This window comes from Peromyscus maniculatus, chromosome 6 (assembly GCF_049852395.1).
Source record: "Peromyscus maniculatus bairdii isolate BWxNUB_F1_BW_parent chromosome 6, HU_Pman_BW_mat_3.1, whole genome shotgun sequence".
Classification (NCBI taxonomy): domain Eukaryota; kingdom Metazoa; phylum Chordata; class Mammalia; order Rodentia; family Cricetidae; genus Peromyscus; species Peromyscus maniculatus.
The window spans coordinates 116,356,043-116,373,961 of record NC_134857.1 but is presented as its reverse complement, the minus strand read 5'-3'; the positions used below and the strand labels follow the sequence as shown (position 1 = coordinate 116,373,961).

General features: G+C 41.2%; 1 protein-coding gene across 2 annotated transcripts in view; it reads right to left on the bottom strand.

Moving 5' to 3' along the window:
- Ppp3ca (protein phosphatase 3 catalytic subunit alpha) overlaps window positions 1-17,919 on the bottom strand; it is a 291,242-nt gene that overhangs the window by 45,216 nt on the left and 228,107 nt on the right. For both annotated transcript variants that reach the window (XM_006970334.4, XM_006970333.4), the window contains exons 7-8: window positions 11,117-11,194; window positions 8,359-8,453 (exon numbers count right to left, since the gene is read on the bottom strand). In XM_006970334.4, coding sequence (XP_006970396.1) covers window positions 8,359-8,453; window positions 11,117-11,194 — 173 coding nt within the window. The remainder of the gene's footprint in view (window positions 1-8,358; window positions 8,454-11,116; window positions 11,195-17,919) is intronic.

Genomic DNA, 17,919 nt, shown 5'->3' with positions numbered 1-17,919 from the left:
GGTTTCCAGATGGCACTAAAACCAGAACTACTTACATGTGAGCAGAAGTCTAAAGGGTGCAGGCAGGAATTAGGAAAGAGGGCCTGGGCCACCTCAGAAATAAAGTGAGGTGTACGGACTTAGTGATGTAGAACCAGGGGTGTCATAAAAGTTACAACACAGGTCACCAGGCTCTCCTGGTCTGCAATTCCCAGATAATGAATACCGAGGGACCAACCACCCACTGAGTCAACACTGTTACCTCTGTTTTCTCTGTTAAATGCTGTGTGGAGATTCCTACATTAGTAGGTTTCAGTCCAGTTTAATAATAATCAATCACTGGACTGATTGAAAATGCATTTCAGTGTCTCAAGATGCATCCCCAGTTGCAAATGTTCAACTAGCAAAAGAGCACTCAGTAGTGGATCTGTGTGAAAGATACAGGCTTCAGCAGGATGGGGAGGAGGCAAGGCAACTCTAAAAATAACTAAAAAAAAAAAAAAAACAACCAAAAACAAGATTTGGGTAGAATGGGGAGTGCTCTTACCCTATGACACCCTCTCAGGCTCATTTTATTTCTTTTAACTAATGGGTTGGTAATAGAATTTATTCTCATTACATTTTACTTTTACTAGTAGTATTTGGGGGTATTTATAAAATATTTTAAAAACTGTTAGCTGGGCGGTGGTGGTGCACGCCTTTAATCCCAGCACTTGTGAGGCAGAGCCAGGGGGATCTCTGTGAGTTCGAGGCCAGCCTGGGCTACCAAGTGAGTTCCAGGAAAGGCGCAAAGCTACACAGAGAAACCCTGTCTCGAAAAAACAAACAAACAAAACAAAAACAAACAAACAAACAAAAAACCAAAAAAAAAAAAAAAACCAAACTGTTAAGGAGAGGTAGAGATGGCTCAGCAGTTAAGAGCTCTTACAGGACCTGGGTTAGATTCCTAGCACCCACATGGCAGCTCACAACCTTCTTAACTACAGTCCCAGGAGATTTGGTGCCCTCTCTTGGCCTTCTTGGGTAATGCATGCATGTGGTGTACACATACGTACTCAGGCAGGACACCCACATACATAAAATAAAAACGAAGGTTTAAAAACATTTTAAGAAATTGTTAAATTAGCTTACAACTTAGTAGGTCTCTTTACTGCATTTCCTTACATACTTAGATCTACAGTCTTGAGAAATGAAATTCAGGGAGTTTATACGCAACGAACAGTGAGAAGCAAGTATCTTCATGGTGCTATTACTTTGCTGAAGGTTTGTAATGACCTCACTGAGGACACTCATTATGTAGGGGTGCTTTCTACAAAAGTGGGAATGCTGTTACAGCACAGACACATGGCTTCTATACAGATCAATTCAATTAAAATGTGGAGTATAGGCTGGTCAATTGAGAGCAATGCTCAGGTCCCACAAGGCGGCAGGAGATAAGTGCCTCCTGAGAGCTTTCCACTGACCTCCACAGGCATCCTGCAGCAAGGGCACACCTGTATTCACATACACACACAAGTCATTAATTCAAACATGGAGTGGGAATAATTCAAAATTATTAAATCTTCATGTGTGAGTTTCTATGTTACTTCCTTCCGACATGTGAAATGTTTACACAGATGCAGGTGAAAACTTGTCTGAAATGACCGATTTAACAACTGGCTTCCAGCAACAACACGCACACTATAGAGCTGAATAAACACAAGGAGAGGTGTAAGTGCTCCAAGGGACACACTTAAAACGAGAGATGGATTTCTTATCTTAGAAAACAATACAAAAAGTATTCCCACACCAGTCTCGCAACAATGCGATACCAGATGCATAACACTTGCACAGTCTTAAAGTGGCCAGAACCGACTTTCATTGCAAAGCTTTCCTTTCTTACTGAAGAACAGCCAGTCACAGAAACACAGCAGAGCTATGTGTGAAGAGGCAGACCCTGGGAGCACTGCCCTGAGGACGCTGAAGTAAATCAGCAATGGTGGAACAGCATGGAGGGAGGTCCGTGTGGACTCCAAAATCAACCCACTGAGATCCGATTTCTGCACTATCTTGAGAGCTTCGGGGAACCATGAGACAAATATGCCCCCCCCACTCCACCCCCCCCATCTCTCCTGCAGCCTCTTTTAATTTTTTTTTTTTTTTTTTTTTTTTTTTTTTTGAGACAGGGTTTCTCTGTGTAGCTTTGTGCCTTTCCTGGAGCTCACTTGGTAGCCCAGGCTGGCCTCGAACTCACAGAGATCCGCCTGGCTCTGCCTCCCAAGTGCTGGGATTAAAGGCGTGCGCCACCACGCCCGGCCTCTTTTAATTTTTAATCAACAAAAGCAGCAAGATGACAAGGTAATTAATTTATAAGAATTGAAAGATTAAATGACTTTACACATAGAAATTCTTTGAGCATGGTCTGTCATATGGTAAGTGCTTAAAATGTTGCTACGGTTGTATACAACTGCAGGGATCAACTAAATAACATATGTATAGCACACTATGAGCAGTGAAGTGAAACATCTATTTACCAATGTATTACCTGCTGCAGTCTATAAGCATAAACCTCAAGTGGCATCACTCTCGGTGACCGTGGGGAAGGAAACGGAAACCATTACGGCGGGATTCCTGCTCAGGACAGAGTGTCCTATATGTGAGAGGTAGTGAGTAGTTACACACTGCTAAACGCTCCGAGGTAGATATTCATCCTTTCATCTTACAGGAGGGATTTATCACAAGAACAACCAAGCCTGCCTAATGTTGAGTTTTCCTTAGCCTATATGTCTACATGAACCTCTCTTCTAGTACCTCAAACTGGTCACAAAAAGTTATAACATTAAAGGCTTTATTTTCAGTTTCTGATTCATTCTTCAATAAAGGCTTATATTTCAGTTTCCCAGGAAACCTGAGGTTTAAGAATCATTATCAAGAGCTTATTTTTCTAGTGCACATGATTCTACCATGATAATAAGGGATCAAGAGCTAGAATGCTTATTTAACAAATGAAAAAAGAAATGGTTTAAAATTGAGTATCTTAAATTGTTTTTGCTTCATCTGCCAAATAAAAAGTGTTAACAACAACAAGAAAATATCAAATTACAAAACATTATGATGGTTTTATGCTTATACTTTTTATATTTATATGTGATTTGAGGCAGAAAGTTGCTCAGGCCCAATTAACAAGCTCTCAAGCTTTGGATGGGATGAGGAAAATAAATGCACGCGGTGAGAAGGCCTACCGTGGGGAAAATTCTGTGGTTGAATCTCAGGCAACTTGTAAAGCCACTAGTAGCCCAGGTAAGCCTGCAGTTACAGGAGACTACAATGTCTTCAGAATACATGTGCAGACAGTCCTGCTCATGTAATTTAAGTCAGGCCCCAGGCTCTGCAGAAACAGACTTTTGCTTAAAAACTAAAACAGCAATAACAAAGACAAAACAAAGACAAAACTCAACCACTATTCAATTTTGTATGGAAATGAGTTTTTTGACAAGCTATATAACAATAGACAAATATGTTATTCAGAGATGCTTGGGCATGGATGCCCTGTTCTCCTTCCAGAAACATTCAACTGCTTCTCCCTCCCATGAATAGGATATCATCTAGTTGACTTTGAATTTTGCTCATAAAACAGAGGGATATAATATCAACATCTGGGTGGCAGTGTTGGGGGATCATGGTCAAGACGGACCAAGCTTCTCAGGTGTGATGACACCATATTACATAGAGAGTGCCATGGAAGGCTGTTGCCAAAAGCTAAAAACCACATCAAAAGAGCTTCTAACATGCTGTATCTTCTAAGGGTCCACACCATGACTGTCATGATGATTCACATCTTAGACCCTTAAGTCAGCCATTTACCAGTGTTCTGTTACTAAAGTCTCTTCTTGATGAGATACCAATCTGTTTTTATTTATAAATGCTTTCTTTGTTCTTTTCCTCAAGTCCATAACTTTTGATTGTAGACTATTTTTTACCAAATATCAAGATTTGGTAAAGGAAATCTTTTCATGAGCAATTCAGATCATCTCATTTCAAAATTATACTCTGTGTAGTTTTGAATCTCAACAGTATGACAAATGATGCTCTTGTTCACATTCTAGACCAAACTGTTTACCACTTTCTTCCTCAAGCCCCTTAAGATTCACTGAGGCCATTTTCATGTCTGGCCTTGACTGCTGAGCTTTGCTGCCATGTAGATTTTCCTCTCACACACAAAATACATTTAATACATGCCCTTGCCATTATTGCCTGCCAGCAGCTGTCTCTGGAGCTCAGCCACAGATCATTGGTATGCACACTACTATATCTCTGCATACATGCCATATATCCATTCACCCACTTATCCATAAACTCATCTAAACTAGAGAACTGGCTTTGTGGAGGCCTTTGCAACCTACTTGAGATTCTTTTCAGGCATATTTAAAGACAAAGGTTTCCCTGTCAATATTGATCGGGGAGTCTAATCTATGAGGATAGACACACCTTAAGAATGAAAAGGACCTGTCTGTTTCTCTAAAGGTAAAAAATACAGTGTTGTTGTTTTTCCCAGAGGTTCATTCTAATATTTAGTCAAACTGTATTGTCCAAAGTACCATTTGTATCTGGTCCAGGTTTTTGTTAGTCACAAATGATTTTGCTCTTACTGTCTCATTCTGAGTTAAGCTATTCCTGTCTTTATGGAGTAATTCCACTCTTCTATCTTACTTTTCTCTTTCTTATAGCACTACTCAAAAAGATTAACTTTTTATTGAAGGAAGTACTTACTTGTGCCTACCATAATAACAGAGACAGGCACATTAGGGCTAAGACCATGTTTAAGACATAGACCAGACACCTTGCAGCTCAGTGCATTATATGCAGTAAATTACTATAGTAGTAAAATATAGTAGTACATTACTAATATAAGCTTGTTCAGTGTTGTTGGTGATTAGATAGAGTTGGTCATTTTTACAGGTGGCCACTTATTGTTTAAAATGAGACTGTCATGATTGCATTTTTTCTCCTGTTTGGTATATTTGGGTAAATAGAAAATAGCTTTTTCTTTAAGCTACAGAGCTACATAAAAACAATTAAATATGCAAAGCACTCACTTGACAAAGGTCTAACTGCAAGTTGGAAAGCCCATAAGGGTTGTTATCAGTAGTACCTATTAATTTCTAGGAAGAACAAGTACTAATCAATGTATGTGCCTACAATGTGTCAGGCATTGATAGTTAATCAAAACTGTCAACTTGATGAGATCTGAAATTAGCTAGGAGATGGGTTCCAGCCAGGCATGTCTGTGGGTGATTCTGTTGATTAGGTTAATTGTGGTGGGAAGACCTGCCCACTGTGTATCATATCCATTCCTGGGCTGTGGATCTGGGCTGTATCAAAGGGGGAAAGTGAGCTGAGCACAAACGTTCACTGAGTTCTGCTTCTTCACTGCTGATGTAATGTCAGTGGCTGTCTTCAGCTCCTACCACTGCCGCTTACTAACGAGGCTGGATTGGAACTTTGAACCAAGAGCCAAGATTGACTCTTTCTTAAGTCGTTTTTGTCACGGTATTTTTTTTTTTATTTTAGTGATAGGAAACATAACTGAATCAAAGGTATAAATGTGGCTGTACACTGTACATTACAAACTCTGTGATTCAAAAATGTTAATTTGACTGGCATGTAACTGAAATACATGAGAGAGCTAATTAGAAGAAAAAGTAAGTGCTATACATAAGAGATTATGATTGGAATCACACCTATTCAAAGAGAGAAATCTTCATGAAACACACTGTGTTCTTATAGGTTCATCTAATCTATTTAAATGGGTAGGGGTGTAAGCAAATCATTTTAGATGGGAAGAGGTATGTGGCTAGATGCAAAGCTGAAATTTGTTCAGGGCAAAGAGTTGAAAAACTGCTAACATTAGCTTTTACAGGTCATATAGAAGGCAGGAGATAATTCACATAGGCTAAATAATACATGGTGAAACTGTAAATGAACAGCTGAGGGAGGGCTACTTTCTTGGCAGCATCCAAGAAGCCATGCGCTAACACGTGGCAGCTAATAACAGAAAGTATGAAAAGCTGATGGACTTTTTGTGTTACACAGCAGGGAATCCCAAAGCAATTCCATTCATTATTTACAAAGGATCATTTTTCCCCTTCACTTTATAGAGCTATCGCTGCACATCCAAGACACGTTAATGAGCTTGTTGTGCGACGGGATAACTGTGACCTCAACTTCCATCTTCCGCCCAGGTATCTCTCAAGAGCTGACAGAGTCCCGGGAGAACAGATGCTGGGGGGTGGGTGAGAAAGCAACGGTGTAGACAGGAAAGGACAGGCACTGGCTGAGTTAATGAGGGACCACAAAGGATGGGATGTTCAGTCTCATCAACTTTCCAAATGCTGCTGCTGAACCACCGGCAAGAACAGACTACTGATGGGAACGACTGCACTGCCCTGGTTTGCAGGTTGCACCATAAACCCATTATTCTCATACTTTCCCTTGGCCTGCGAGGGTCACTCCTGTCTTACTTTGCAGGAGCTTCACTAACTATAGTGTGACCAATGTTCTTTGTGGCCATCGTCTCTAACCATCAAAGATTAACTCACAGAACTCTCACTGTGATTCTTCCGTCAATTTTTTCTTTTTTTGTGGAGAGACTTGCAACTCAATTTTGAATTTTGTTGCATGGCTTTTTAAAATTCTAGCTCACATTGATTTTATTCAAATCAAGCAATCCGCGCTGTTAGCGGTGAATAATTGACTCCCACTCCCATATACTGTACAAGCTGTTAGCATAATAGCTCTAAAGTGCTTCAGAAATTTGACACAAAAGTCTTTTGACATTATGTTCCAACTGAAGAATACACCTTTCTTTTTTCTTTCAGTCCCTCTCTTTTCTCTCGAAAGAATTTCTGCTTTCTGAAAAGGTTCCCCAAATGCAAACAGTTTTATCCTCTTCCCGGAGGACTGTGACTAACCCAAGGCAAGATGAGAGCTAAAGATCCACACAATCTCAAAGACAGTGAAGCACTGCCTTCTCCGGTGTTCAAGTCCCTGGCATGCCATGTTGGAACCATACACAAAGAGGCAACATACTTGGTGTATGAGAAGGGGCTTTCTGTCCCCAAGAAATAGTGCTACCCAGAAGAATGAGATGTGTCTAAAGGACATTATGGAATGATATCCTGATTGTCTTCGTTTTTAATGGTTTGGGTTTTATTTAACTGTCATAAAGTGTGTAAGAACAGTCCATGCTATTTGTCAACCATATCTGTCAAGAACGTGTTTTGGGAAGGCATTTTTTCCTTGGTGCTTTCTGTTTGCTTGTTTTGTTGTGATAGGGTATCATTTAGCCCGGGTTAATGTGGAAATTGCTAGCTGATGATGACCTTACACTCTTGATCATAATGCCTCCAACCTCCCAAGTGCTGACATACAGACAAGCATGTGCTATCATTTTCCTACTGTTCCTTAGGTTTAATAGAAAATCCTTTGAAATGCTCTAGCAAAATATTTATATTTTATAAACTTAAAGTGGATTACAGGAGCATGGTGGATGCTCTGGCCAATGTCCATGACCAGAGAAATGCTGAAAACCTTCATGTAACTAATCCAATTAATTAGTTTTTATTAGTTTAACTCAAAATAAGCTTGTTGCTTTAAAAAAATTCACTAGCCTTGACTTTTCATATCTTTCCTACAAAAATTGAGCATTCTTTTATGTCTGAATCAAAATTTTAAAGAAGACTTTCCCTAACCATTCAGCAAATTCCTTCTTGCCAAATGTATTTCCTGTGGATCCCCTTAGCTAATACTGTTAGTGAGTCCCCAGCATCCTGCTGTATGGACTGCCTCAGAGCACACAGCATGCAGAGAACTTGCCCTATTATATTTGGAATTCTTGCCTCTCTCAGGACAGCCATCTTTGCTGGGAACCATGGCTGTACTATGTCAATGGATGCCTACACTCCTTAGCTTCAAAGGAGGCCTGTCACAGTCAGTGTGGCCTTGGAAAAGGTTGTGCAGCTATGGCGCACTCTATGTAGTCTTTTTAAGGAGCAGGAGTTTGGGTTACCTCCAATTATTACTTCTTTAAAAAGTCTGTATTAGAGAGCAGACAGCAGGCTGGAGAGATGGCTCAGCAGTTAAAGGCTAGGCTCACAACCAAAAATATAAGAGAGCAGACAGCATCTCTACTATATATTAGACATAGTCTAGAAAAATCACTAAAAAGTACCAGCACATAAACTCCACCTCCGAACAACTGAATCCCTTTCCTTCTTTAGGTATATATGTAAGGCATTAGCAGAAAGAGGAAGGCTTTAAAATGTTAACAGTCAAATCAAAATTAGTTTCAGCATGAACACACACACACTGCTTAAGATTTCATCAAAGATTCACACTCACCTTTGTTATTGTACACGTCTAAGTAATTTGGTGCTGAGAAAATTGTAATTAGAGAAGGGAAGCCTGTTGTTTGGCTTTTCCTGTACATGCGGTACCTACAGACAACAAATGAAAGGTAAGCAAGATGAGCATGGACACCAAGTCATATACCTGCAGAAAGGAAATTAGTGAAGTTCCGTCTTTCAGAGAGTATCCAATGACATATGTGAAATAAAATCTAAGTCTTCTGAACACAGGCATCGGTCTATTTCAGGAGTGACAAGAATGCAAATCTACAAATCTACAATCACATGTGTGGTTTCCAAATGGGTATCTTTTAAACTTACCAAACTTTAGGGGTGGGTGGAAACCAGGTGAGCTCTAATTCATTTTCAGGTGCTCAACAAAAAAAGATGCAGGCTAGAGATTGCAAGGAGATACCCCAAGACCATTGTGGTTTTCAGAGAGGGGCCAGTCACGTAAGTTGAGACCCAGGCCAAACATTCTGCAAACTATTCTCTACAAGGTTACATATAAACCTTTTGCTTAAGTGATTTCCTGAAACACCATGATTTTTTTCCCCTTTAAGAATGTCTCATTCAATCTATGAATTTTACTAATTGAGACATTCTACTTTAGAATTGTATTTATTACCAGGCTCTGCTGGTGTCTGCACAGGAAGGATTGTCATCTCAGCAGGGTGAGATGTAATCAATGGGTAATGAACAGAGCATCCGTGAGAACTTTTGGAAAGTAACCTCCCTATTACTTCTCCTCTATCAGGACAAAAATTATTTGTAATAGAACCCTTCAATTATCTATCAAAAAGAACAGGAGTCAGGGGCTCTTTTTCCATCACCATGAAAACATGTCTTATAAATTTAGGAATATCAGCTTAGAAGCATTCTTATACAACATATCATCATTTCTTTGGCTATTTTTTTTTAAGTTTTGTCTCCCCCCCCCCCCCCGCCCCCTGGTATTTTAATGTAGCTGAGTTCTAAGAGTTGCCCAAACTGCACCTTTATACAGACAGCCACTTTAATAGTTTAACTTTAAACAGACTTTGATTTTTTTTCTTTCTGGAAATACTCAGACATTGGCTTTTCCCAAAAGAAACACTCCATTAAAAACCTTTTTAAAATATTTCAGATGTATTTTGTTACAGAGCTATGCTTTGGTTGGTGTAGGGACAAGGGTTGTCATAGGGGGAGAGAGTAATAAACTCCCCCTTTCCCCCAAAGTAAGAAAAAAACTTTAAAGACAAAGTGACTACTGATCACATATGCTGCAAGCCAGCAGGGGCTTCTCAAGTGAAGAGTAATGGGTCAAGCCACATATTCCTACCTAGTGCTTGTACTTTATAAAAGGAAGTTGGTTAGGCCTACTTCAAGATGAGTAAATAAATAGCGAAACTACATAACATGTCCTCATCTTACCCAAACAATTAACCAACTGCTCATTTTAAACAGAAATATTTGACGTTAATAGACATTAGCCGGTCAAGTCAACCGTGTCCAAGTGAGCAAACAATCTCAGGTATGTAATGTGATTAAGAAACATCTGTTCTGCATGTCTAGCCTGCTGGAAGAATTGTCCCCAGAACAACATGGGGACACCACAACCCTGAAAAGCTTAAACACTTCTGAGAGTCGACACATCGTGTGCATGAATGGGTCACTTCGATGGTCAGCGACAGTACACGGACGGTACAACACTAGGTTAGCTCCTACCTCCCAAGTCACTTCTTAGAAAGGACCTTAGCTTCTGTCATGTGTCAGGGACATGCGCCACATGTGCCACTGTAGCAAGGCATAAGCACCCCACTTTAGCGCACAGGTTTTAAAAAGGAGTGCTTTTACATTTCAGAAAATGCAAATTCAAAGGGATGGGTTTATATCTTTAAAGGCAAGCAAAGGCCTTTCAATGGAGCCTGATGGGAAAGGAGGTCAGACCCCAATTCCTAGGATGAATCCCCTCCCTTCTTTCTCTCTCTCGGGTTCAAAACATCAAGGTAAACACCTGACATTTCTCAGTTTCCCAAATTCTCAAAACTAGGTTTTAAGAATTCAAGAAATACAAAATTAATTTGGTAGAACTATTTGATAGAATACGGGACTTTTTTTGTTGTTGTTGTTCAATAAATGTCCCAATTTCCTCCCCTATAAAACTCAACAAAGAGCAGGAGTGGTATGCTTTAAAACAAGCCTACAACGTGTAGTAACTTTTACATATTTGTGACTTTCATCCACATTGTGAACCAAGACTGAAAAGTACCCTGTGTTTTCCCTCCTTGGTATCAAAGTGATGGCAAGAATTGAAGGAAAGAGCCGGGCGGTGGTGGCGCACGCCTTTAATCCCAGCACTTGGGAGGCAGAGCCAGGTGGATCTCTGTGAGTTCGAGGCCAGCCTGGTCTCCAAAGCGAGTTCCAGGAAAGGCGCAAAGCTACACAGAGAAACCCTGTCTCGAAAAACCAAAAAAAAAAAAAAAAAGAATTGAAGGAAAGAAGGGGAGGAGACTGGAAGAAAGCAAGTCCTTAAGAAAACAAATGGGAAGAAATGGATTTCTTCCCTCTAAAGATGGAGGCATGTTAAAGAGGAATTCACCAGGTATCAGCAGCCACACACTCCCCGCAACTCTGCCACAGCTGAGCTGCTGGAAGCCCATTTTAAAACTAGTTCCTTCGGGAAATGAGCCTGGCCAAACAAAGGGAGTCTGCACAGCCTACTGGGTGACGGACAACATGGTGATCATTGACAAACCCTGAGCATCACTCACCCTGCGTCCTGGGCTTCGTGGGCTCGGAGTATGGACAACAAGTTATTGTGCTGCAGGAAGTCACACACAGCTGGATAACTGCCGGACACAGAAGGAAAAGAAAAGCAGAGGTTAGGAAGTCTCCAGGAGTCGCTACACATCACAAGGACCCCCAGAGGCTGCGGGGATCCAGCACAATCACACAGCATTCAGGAAACAAGTCCCTTGGCTCTGGGGACAGGTTTGTCCCTGAGGCAGATAAGGAATAGACATGTGGAAGGGAAGAAGTTACTTCTGAAAGGCGTCCTCTGAATTCCACAGGTGTGCCTTAGTGTGTGTATCTGCGCTCAAACACCCATCACCACACGCCCAGAGTAATAAAGTTAAAATTCAAAAGAAAGCTTCAATCTCAAAATGTCATTGTAATTGAAATCCAAATTACAAACTGAAACTTAAAATACTGTTTAAAACTTAAAGTGATGTTTACAATCATAACATTTTTGCTCAAGATATCTTGAAATCAATTCAAAATCAATAAACTTTTGAATTTAAATTGACAATTGAAATCAAGGTCAGAAAAACCAGTATTTTATAAACAAACTGGCAATAGCACTAAAAATACACACATGTAGATATATTCATAAATAAAAACTACTTTGGAGAAACAACATAGTACTTAGTATATGGGACAAAAGTACTAGAGATGACAAATGCAGTTCCTATGTCATCTGTTTGCATAAATTCTCCAATCAATATGCCTAGGGATACCAACTGTGTGATGGTCAGTAGTGATGGTCAGCAGGACTAGTACTAGAAACATCTAGGAGACAAACCTCTGGGCATGTCTGTGCGGGCGTTTTTAACATTAGGTTCATCAAAGTAGGCAGATCTACCCTAACTGGCAGGATATTGTTTGGGAGAGGATCCTGGCCAGAATAAAATGGAGAATGCAAGCTGAGTGCCAGCAGTCATCTCTCTCTGTTTTCTGACTGCAGAGCAGGCACAAGGTGAGCAGCTGAGGGGGCAGCAGCCGACCTGACTTCCACACCGTGACAGGCTGTAACTTCCTTCCTCACACAGCTTTGTCCTGCATGTTGTCACAGCAGGGGAAAAGTAACCAATTCAGACGGTGAGAAAGGTTTAGTTCTTTGGCAACAGCAGCTCTTTTTACAAAGTATGACGAGTTTTGGTTCATCCGTGCACGCATGCATGTGTGTACTCTGTATCAGAGCTCCTGGCTGACTGACTCGGCAGAGAGGAAATGTGGCGGCCTACCAGACTAGCTGATGGATTGTTTCCTTTGCTGGGAGGTAGGGCAGGGTGATTGGGATTTGACTGGGGTCTTATAAACTAGTAAGAAACACTGAATGTGATTTTTTTTTAAAAAAAACCACTTAAAAATCTACAGAGGAATAAAATACATTAAAGATAAAATATTCCAAATGTTATACAGACATTATAGGGTAAGGCAGCAGCCCCGCCCTCATCTGTTGGCCACGAAAGAACATTGAGAACTTGATCTGGCACAAGATCTCCAAGTGATGGGTGTGGATCAGTAGACAGGAGAGGGTTTGAAAATTCCATTCTGAGGGGGCTTGGAGATTGAGTGTGAACATGTGAGCAACCGTAGAAAAGTTGGATTGGAGCTCCTTGTTTTCTTATTTATGTTTCTCTAACATATCAAATACATTTTAGACTTTGAATTAAATATCTTAGGCTTTTTAATCAAGATTTTGCCTGCAGGTATCACTACAATGCTTCTGCATGCATAAGCCTTTGCAGATACTTTCCCTGTATGTTTTTTCCTCCCCAAAAGACCAGTTTTTCTACTATGAGTTAAATGATCCTGTAAGAAGTCTTCTTGTCAAGCCCACTTCACCCTCAGGCCTATAGAACTGCAGCCTCTCCTGTTTGCACCTTGGACCTACCTGATATTGATCATACGGTTACATAAAGTATGATTACAGACCTGCCCTTCAGCAACAGAAAATTCCAGCAGAGGGAATGCACTGTTTTCTCCATTCACTCTCCAGGAGTGCTTAGCAACAGCCTGTCACCATCTGGAGCTCATGTGCAGTCACCAAGAGAGCCCAAGCAAAGGCAGTCACCCCTGGGGAGATGTGGAAGGTGCTGGTCTTCCTGGCTGCTTTAACCCTGCAGAGCATGGCATGCGCAGGAAGCTACCTCCTCCTCCTGGTGCTTCCATCCTTTCCAGCCTGCCCAGATGCTCCGCTCATCTGTGCCTGGGGCCTAGTCATGGTTACTCAATCCTGGGGTCTAGTCATGGTTACTCAACCCTGGGGTACCCTGAGGTTTCAGTCAGCCTTCTTTTCCTAGGACTTTCCTGTCTCTCCTTTGCCCCAGGGTCCTCGAAGGAATTTAGATTTTAGATGCTGAGGCTTCAACTTCCTGCCAGAACTTCTACAGAACACAGTCCTCCCTTGCATTTGGATAAGTGTCAAGCAGTTGTTACTTAAGCAAACTCTTATTTTGTAGAGCTGGGGACTAAATCCAGGTCCTTCTGTATGTCGGGCAAGTGCTGTACCACTGAGCTACATTCCTAGCCCTAAAGCGAACATTTTATTGAAGTGAAATATATACATAAAAAGATCACAAATCAGAAGATGGCATCCCCTCACACAAAAACCACCCTCATACCTCATACCTAGTATTTAAAGACACAGGACCTCCCCACACTGTCACTCTTACTCAAGAGTAACTGGCACCTTGACTTTCAATGTTAGAGACCAGTTTTCTTGTATGCTGAAATGCTCATTTCACTATATGACTGTTGACTATCTTTTGCTCATCATCGTATTTGTGTTATTCACCTATGTTGGTACAAGTAATTTTGTTTAGATCATTCTCATTTGTCATAGTCAGCCCTCTGTGATTATATGTGACTTAGAGTTACTACACACACACACACACACACACACACACACACACACTGATTATACTTTAATCTGTAAAGAAGGTGGTGTTTCTACCTTTATTCATACATTCTGATATTGTACAGTTTATTATTGTACTAAGTAGGTGCTTGAATAGTCTCCATTTCTTGGCTATCGTGATTACTGATGCAATGAACAATTTTATACTTGTCTTTTGATATGTCCTCTCATACACATTCTACTAGATATAAGAACAGAAAAAAGCTTAAATGAATGCTCAGCTTTAACAGATAATGAAATAGCTAACTGTGATTTAGGATTGGAGGGGCATTTAGGAAGAAGACCAAGAAAAACATGGCAGAAGGGCAGCGCCTATCAGGTACTTTAGAGAATAGAGGAGAGGGAATAAGAGAGGTGGGAAGGGGGTTCAGAACTGGAGGGGCTTGAGAATGGCAAGGAGCCAGAGGCTGCTGCTGTGGGCTTGAAGTGCTGCAGGTGCAGCCACGGGCACACTGACATTCATGGGGTTCAAGTGCTGCAGGTGCATTCACGGGTTTCAAGTGCTGCAGGTGCAGCCACGGGCACACTGACACTCACGGGGTTCAAGTGCTGCAGGTGAAGCTACGGGCACACTGACATTCATGGGGTTCAAGTGCTGCAGATGCAGCCATGGGCACACTGACATTCACGGGGTTCAAGTGCTGCAGGTGCAGCCACGGGCACACTGACACTCACGGGGTTCAAGTGCTGCAGGTGCAGCCATGGGCACACTGACACTCACGGGGTTCAAGTGCTGCAGGTGCATTCATGGGGTTCAAGTGCTGCAGATGCAGCCATGGGCACACTGACACTCACGGGGTTCAAGTGCTGCAGGTGCAGCCACGGGCACACTGACACTCACGGGGTTCAAGTGTTGCAGGTGCAGCCATGGGCACACTGACACTCACGGGGTTCAAGTGCTGCAGGTGCAGCCACGGGCACACTAACATTCACGGGGTTCAAGTGCTGCAGGTGCAGCCACGGGCACACTGACATTCATGGGGTTCAAGTGCTGCAGGTGCATTCACGGGGTTCAAGTGCTGCAGATGCAGCCATGGGCACACTGACATTCACGGGGTTCAAGTGCTGCAGGTGCAGCCACGGGCACACTGACACTCACGGGGTTCAAGTGCTGCAGGTGCATTCACGGGGTTCAAGTGCTGCAGGTGCAGCCACGGGCACACTAACATTTACATTGGTGTAACCTCGGCTGAGGTTCTCATTCCAATGTTGGAATGCGCTAACTTAACTCACACGCTGTGAAGCAAGCAGAAAACCCACAATACAGTGCTTCCATGATTCACCTGATGCAGACACAAACTGGTAACTGAAGACCCAAATCCTACCAACTGTCCTTTTGGTTTATATTTATATCAATAATCTCCAGTCTCATGCTGGCCCACATCCAGCACATCAGTTACCTGTCTGAACAGCTGTAGGCATTTGGGAGTGTAAGCTCTGATCTGTGATTATGAAGTTAATGGAATACTGGGGGTGGGGGCAGTCAAGGATTTTTGGTTTTGATCAATTACTTTTGTGCCCATTCAGAGGTCAGTAGTGTAACACTGTTTAAACCAAATGAGCCACACAACAGTGCCAAAAGCAACGAATCTGGGAAAGGGACAGGTGTGGGAGATGACAGGTGTAGGAGGCAAATAAGAGAGGTGATTGTGAGAAAGTCACCAGAATGCATTGCGTAGATGTACAGCATTGTTAAGAACTTATAAAACTAGAAAAAACCTTCCTGATGCACCTAAAGATTTTTAGATTTATTTCTTTCTCAATTATGTGTATGTGTGCATGTACATGTATGCAGGTGTCCAAGGAGGCCAGGAGTGTCAGATCTCACTGGAGCTAGGCTCACAGTGGTTTTGAGCCATCAGAAGTGGGTGCTGGGATCTGAACTCAGATCCCAGGCAGGGAAAGTACACACTCTTAATTGCTGAGCCATCTCTCTAGCCTTGTCCTGACATAATTTTTTGCATGACTATGTGTTATTCATATCATAACCCAGATAATATGTTACACAGTGGGTAGCGTGGCATATCAAATTAAATACCCAGACTATATGGAGACATGCAAAATAAAATTGTAAGACAAAATAATTGCCAATAACTCCAACTGGAAATGAGCACTAATTTCTCTCACTAATTTTACACTCACTTGTATCTGTCTAGGTGATTTTAAAACATGAACTTAAGAGAATGTCTCTGATCCTTTCAAGGTGACTTTAAAGACAAAAGAATTGGTAGCACTGTTTGGTAAGGATTGGGAGGTGTGGTCTTGTGGAAGGAGGTGGTCTATAGGTGTGGACTTTGAGGTTTCAAAAGCCCACAACATCCCAGTTAGCTCTCTTTGCCTTGTGGTTGCTGTCTCAACATGCAAGCTTTCAGCTTCTTCTCTAGTGCCATGCTGGCCTACTGCCATGCCCTCTATCATAATGGTCACGGACTCATCCTCTGAAAATGTAAGCACCAATAAACTCTTTTTTCTATAAGTTTCTTTGGTCACAGTGTCTTAGCACAGCCATAGACATGTAACTAATACACCAAACAAAAATTATATGCAACTCTGTCAGCTTACTCCAGTACATCATTTGGAATAAGAGTTTCCTGAATGGCTGACCCAGAAGATTGACAACAGAGTATTATACTGTGTATGAACATAGTATGAGTCAATATTATAATCATGCTTGGATTCTGTATGCTATTATTTTAGTGAAACACAACAGAAACAACCTAGAGACTTATATATAATTGGGGCATTTAACACCAGATTTCAAAGATCTAACATTTGACTTTAATTTACTTCAAATACCTCTTTTCTATAAGGACAAACATCTTCATAAAATGTTATGCCTAAGCTGAGTAATTGTCAAAAGGAAGCTTTAAGCTTTTCAGAATTATAGAACATTTTACCTGCACACACTCATTGGTCTTGGTGCCTCTTCCAAAGCACAAGATAATTTGTAACCTGACATTTCAGTTCAAAATAAGCATCACTGTAGCATGAATCTTAAATAAGATGGTTGGTTACACCTACACGTCACTATTGATATGTAAAAGAAAACCCACTCCTGGAATGATGGTTTACAGAAAATAAGACTTGTTGTTCAAAACTAATTCCCTAATCATACTAACAAATGAAAAAAAAAAACTTTCATCCATAATAAAATTTAATGTATAGAACACAATGTTCCACTATTGAGTAGGAAATTTACACAGACAACTCTATCAGCTGACTGTAGACATGGAAGGGGTATAAATTTGTTCTACAGAGCTCTTTGGACCAAATCATCAGCAGAAGTGAACATTATTGCTAGGGAACATCAGGTTTATTCTTTTTATGTTGAAACAGAGAATAAATCATAACCCAGAATGCATTCTAGAATTTAAAATTTTCCATTTTGTTTTCAAATTCTATTTCCTTCTAGGAACATTCACACCATTGCACCACACAGGAAGGGACCAAATCAATGTTAGGAGTATCATTTGCAGCAGCTAAAAGTGAGGTGTGCCATCAGTAAAGTGGTTCAGACACACAGAACCCCAAATGTGCTGTAGATTCCTTTATGATGTGATTGGACATCCATGTCCCATTTGCAAATGTAAAATGCACGATGAAGACATTTTCAACATGGCTTGTCAAATTGCTAAATGTGAACCTGCCAGGTTACCTAGGCACTCTATAACTGCTGACTCCCAGCCGTCCAGGAGGTCAGAAACACTTTAAACTAATGTAAGAATGAATTGAATATGATTTAGTCAGCCAATGAGAAGTTGGTTTTCTGATTTAAGTTATAAGAACTGGTGAAACATGAGACATTCATGGATGAAAGAAAGCAAGGCTGGTAATGAACTCTCTCACAGTTCATGCAGTAGAGACAATCTT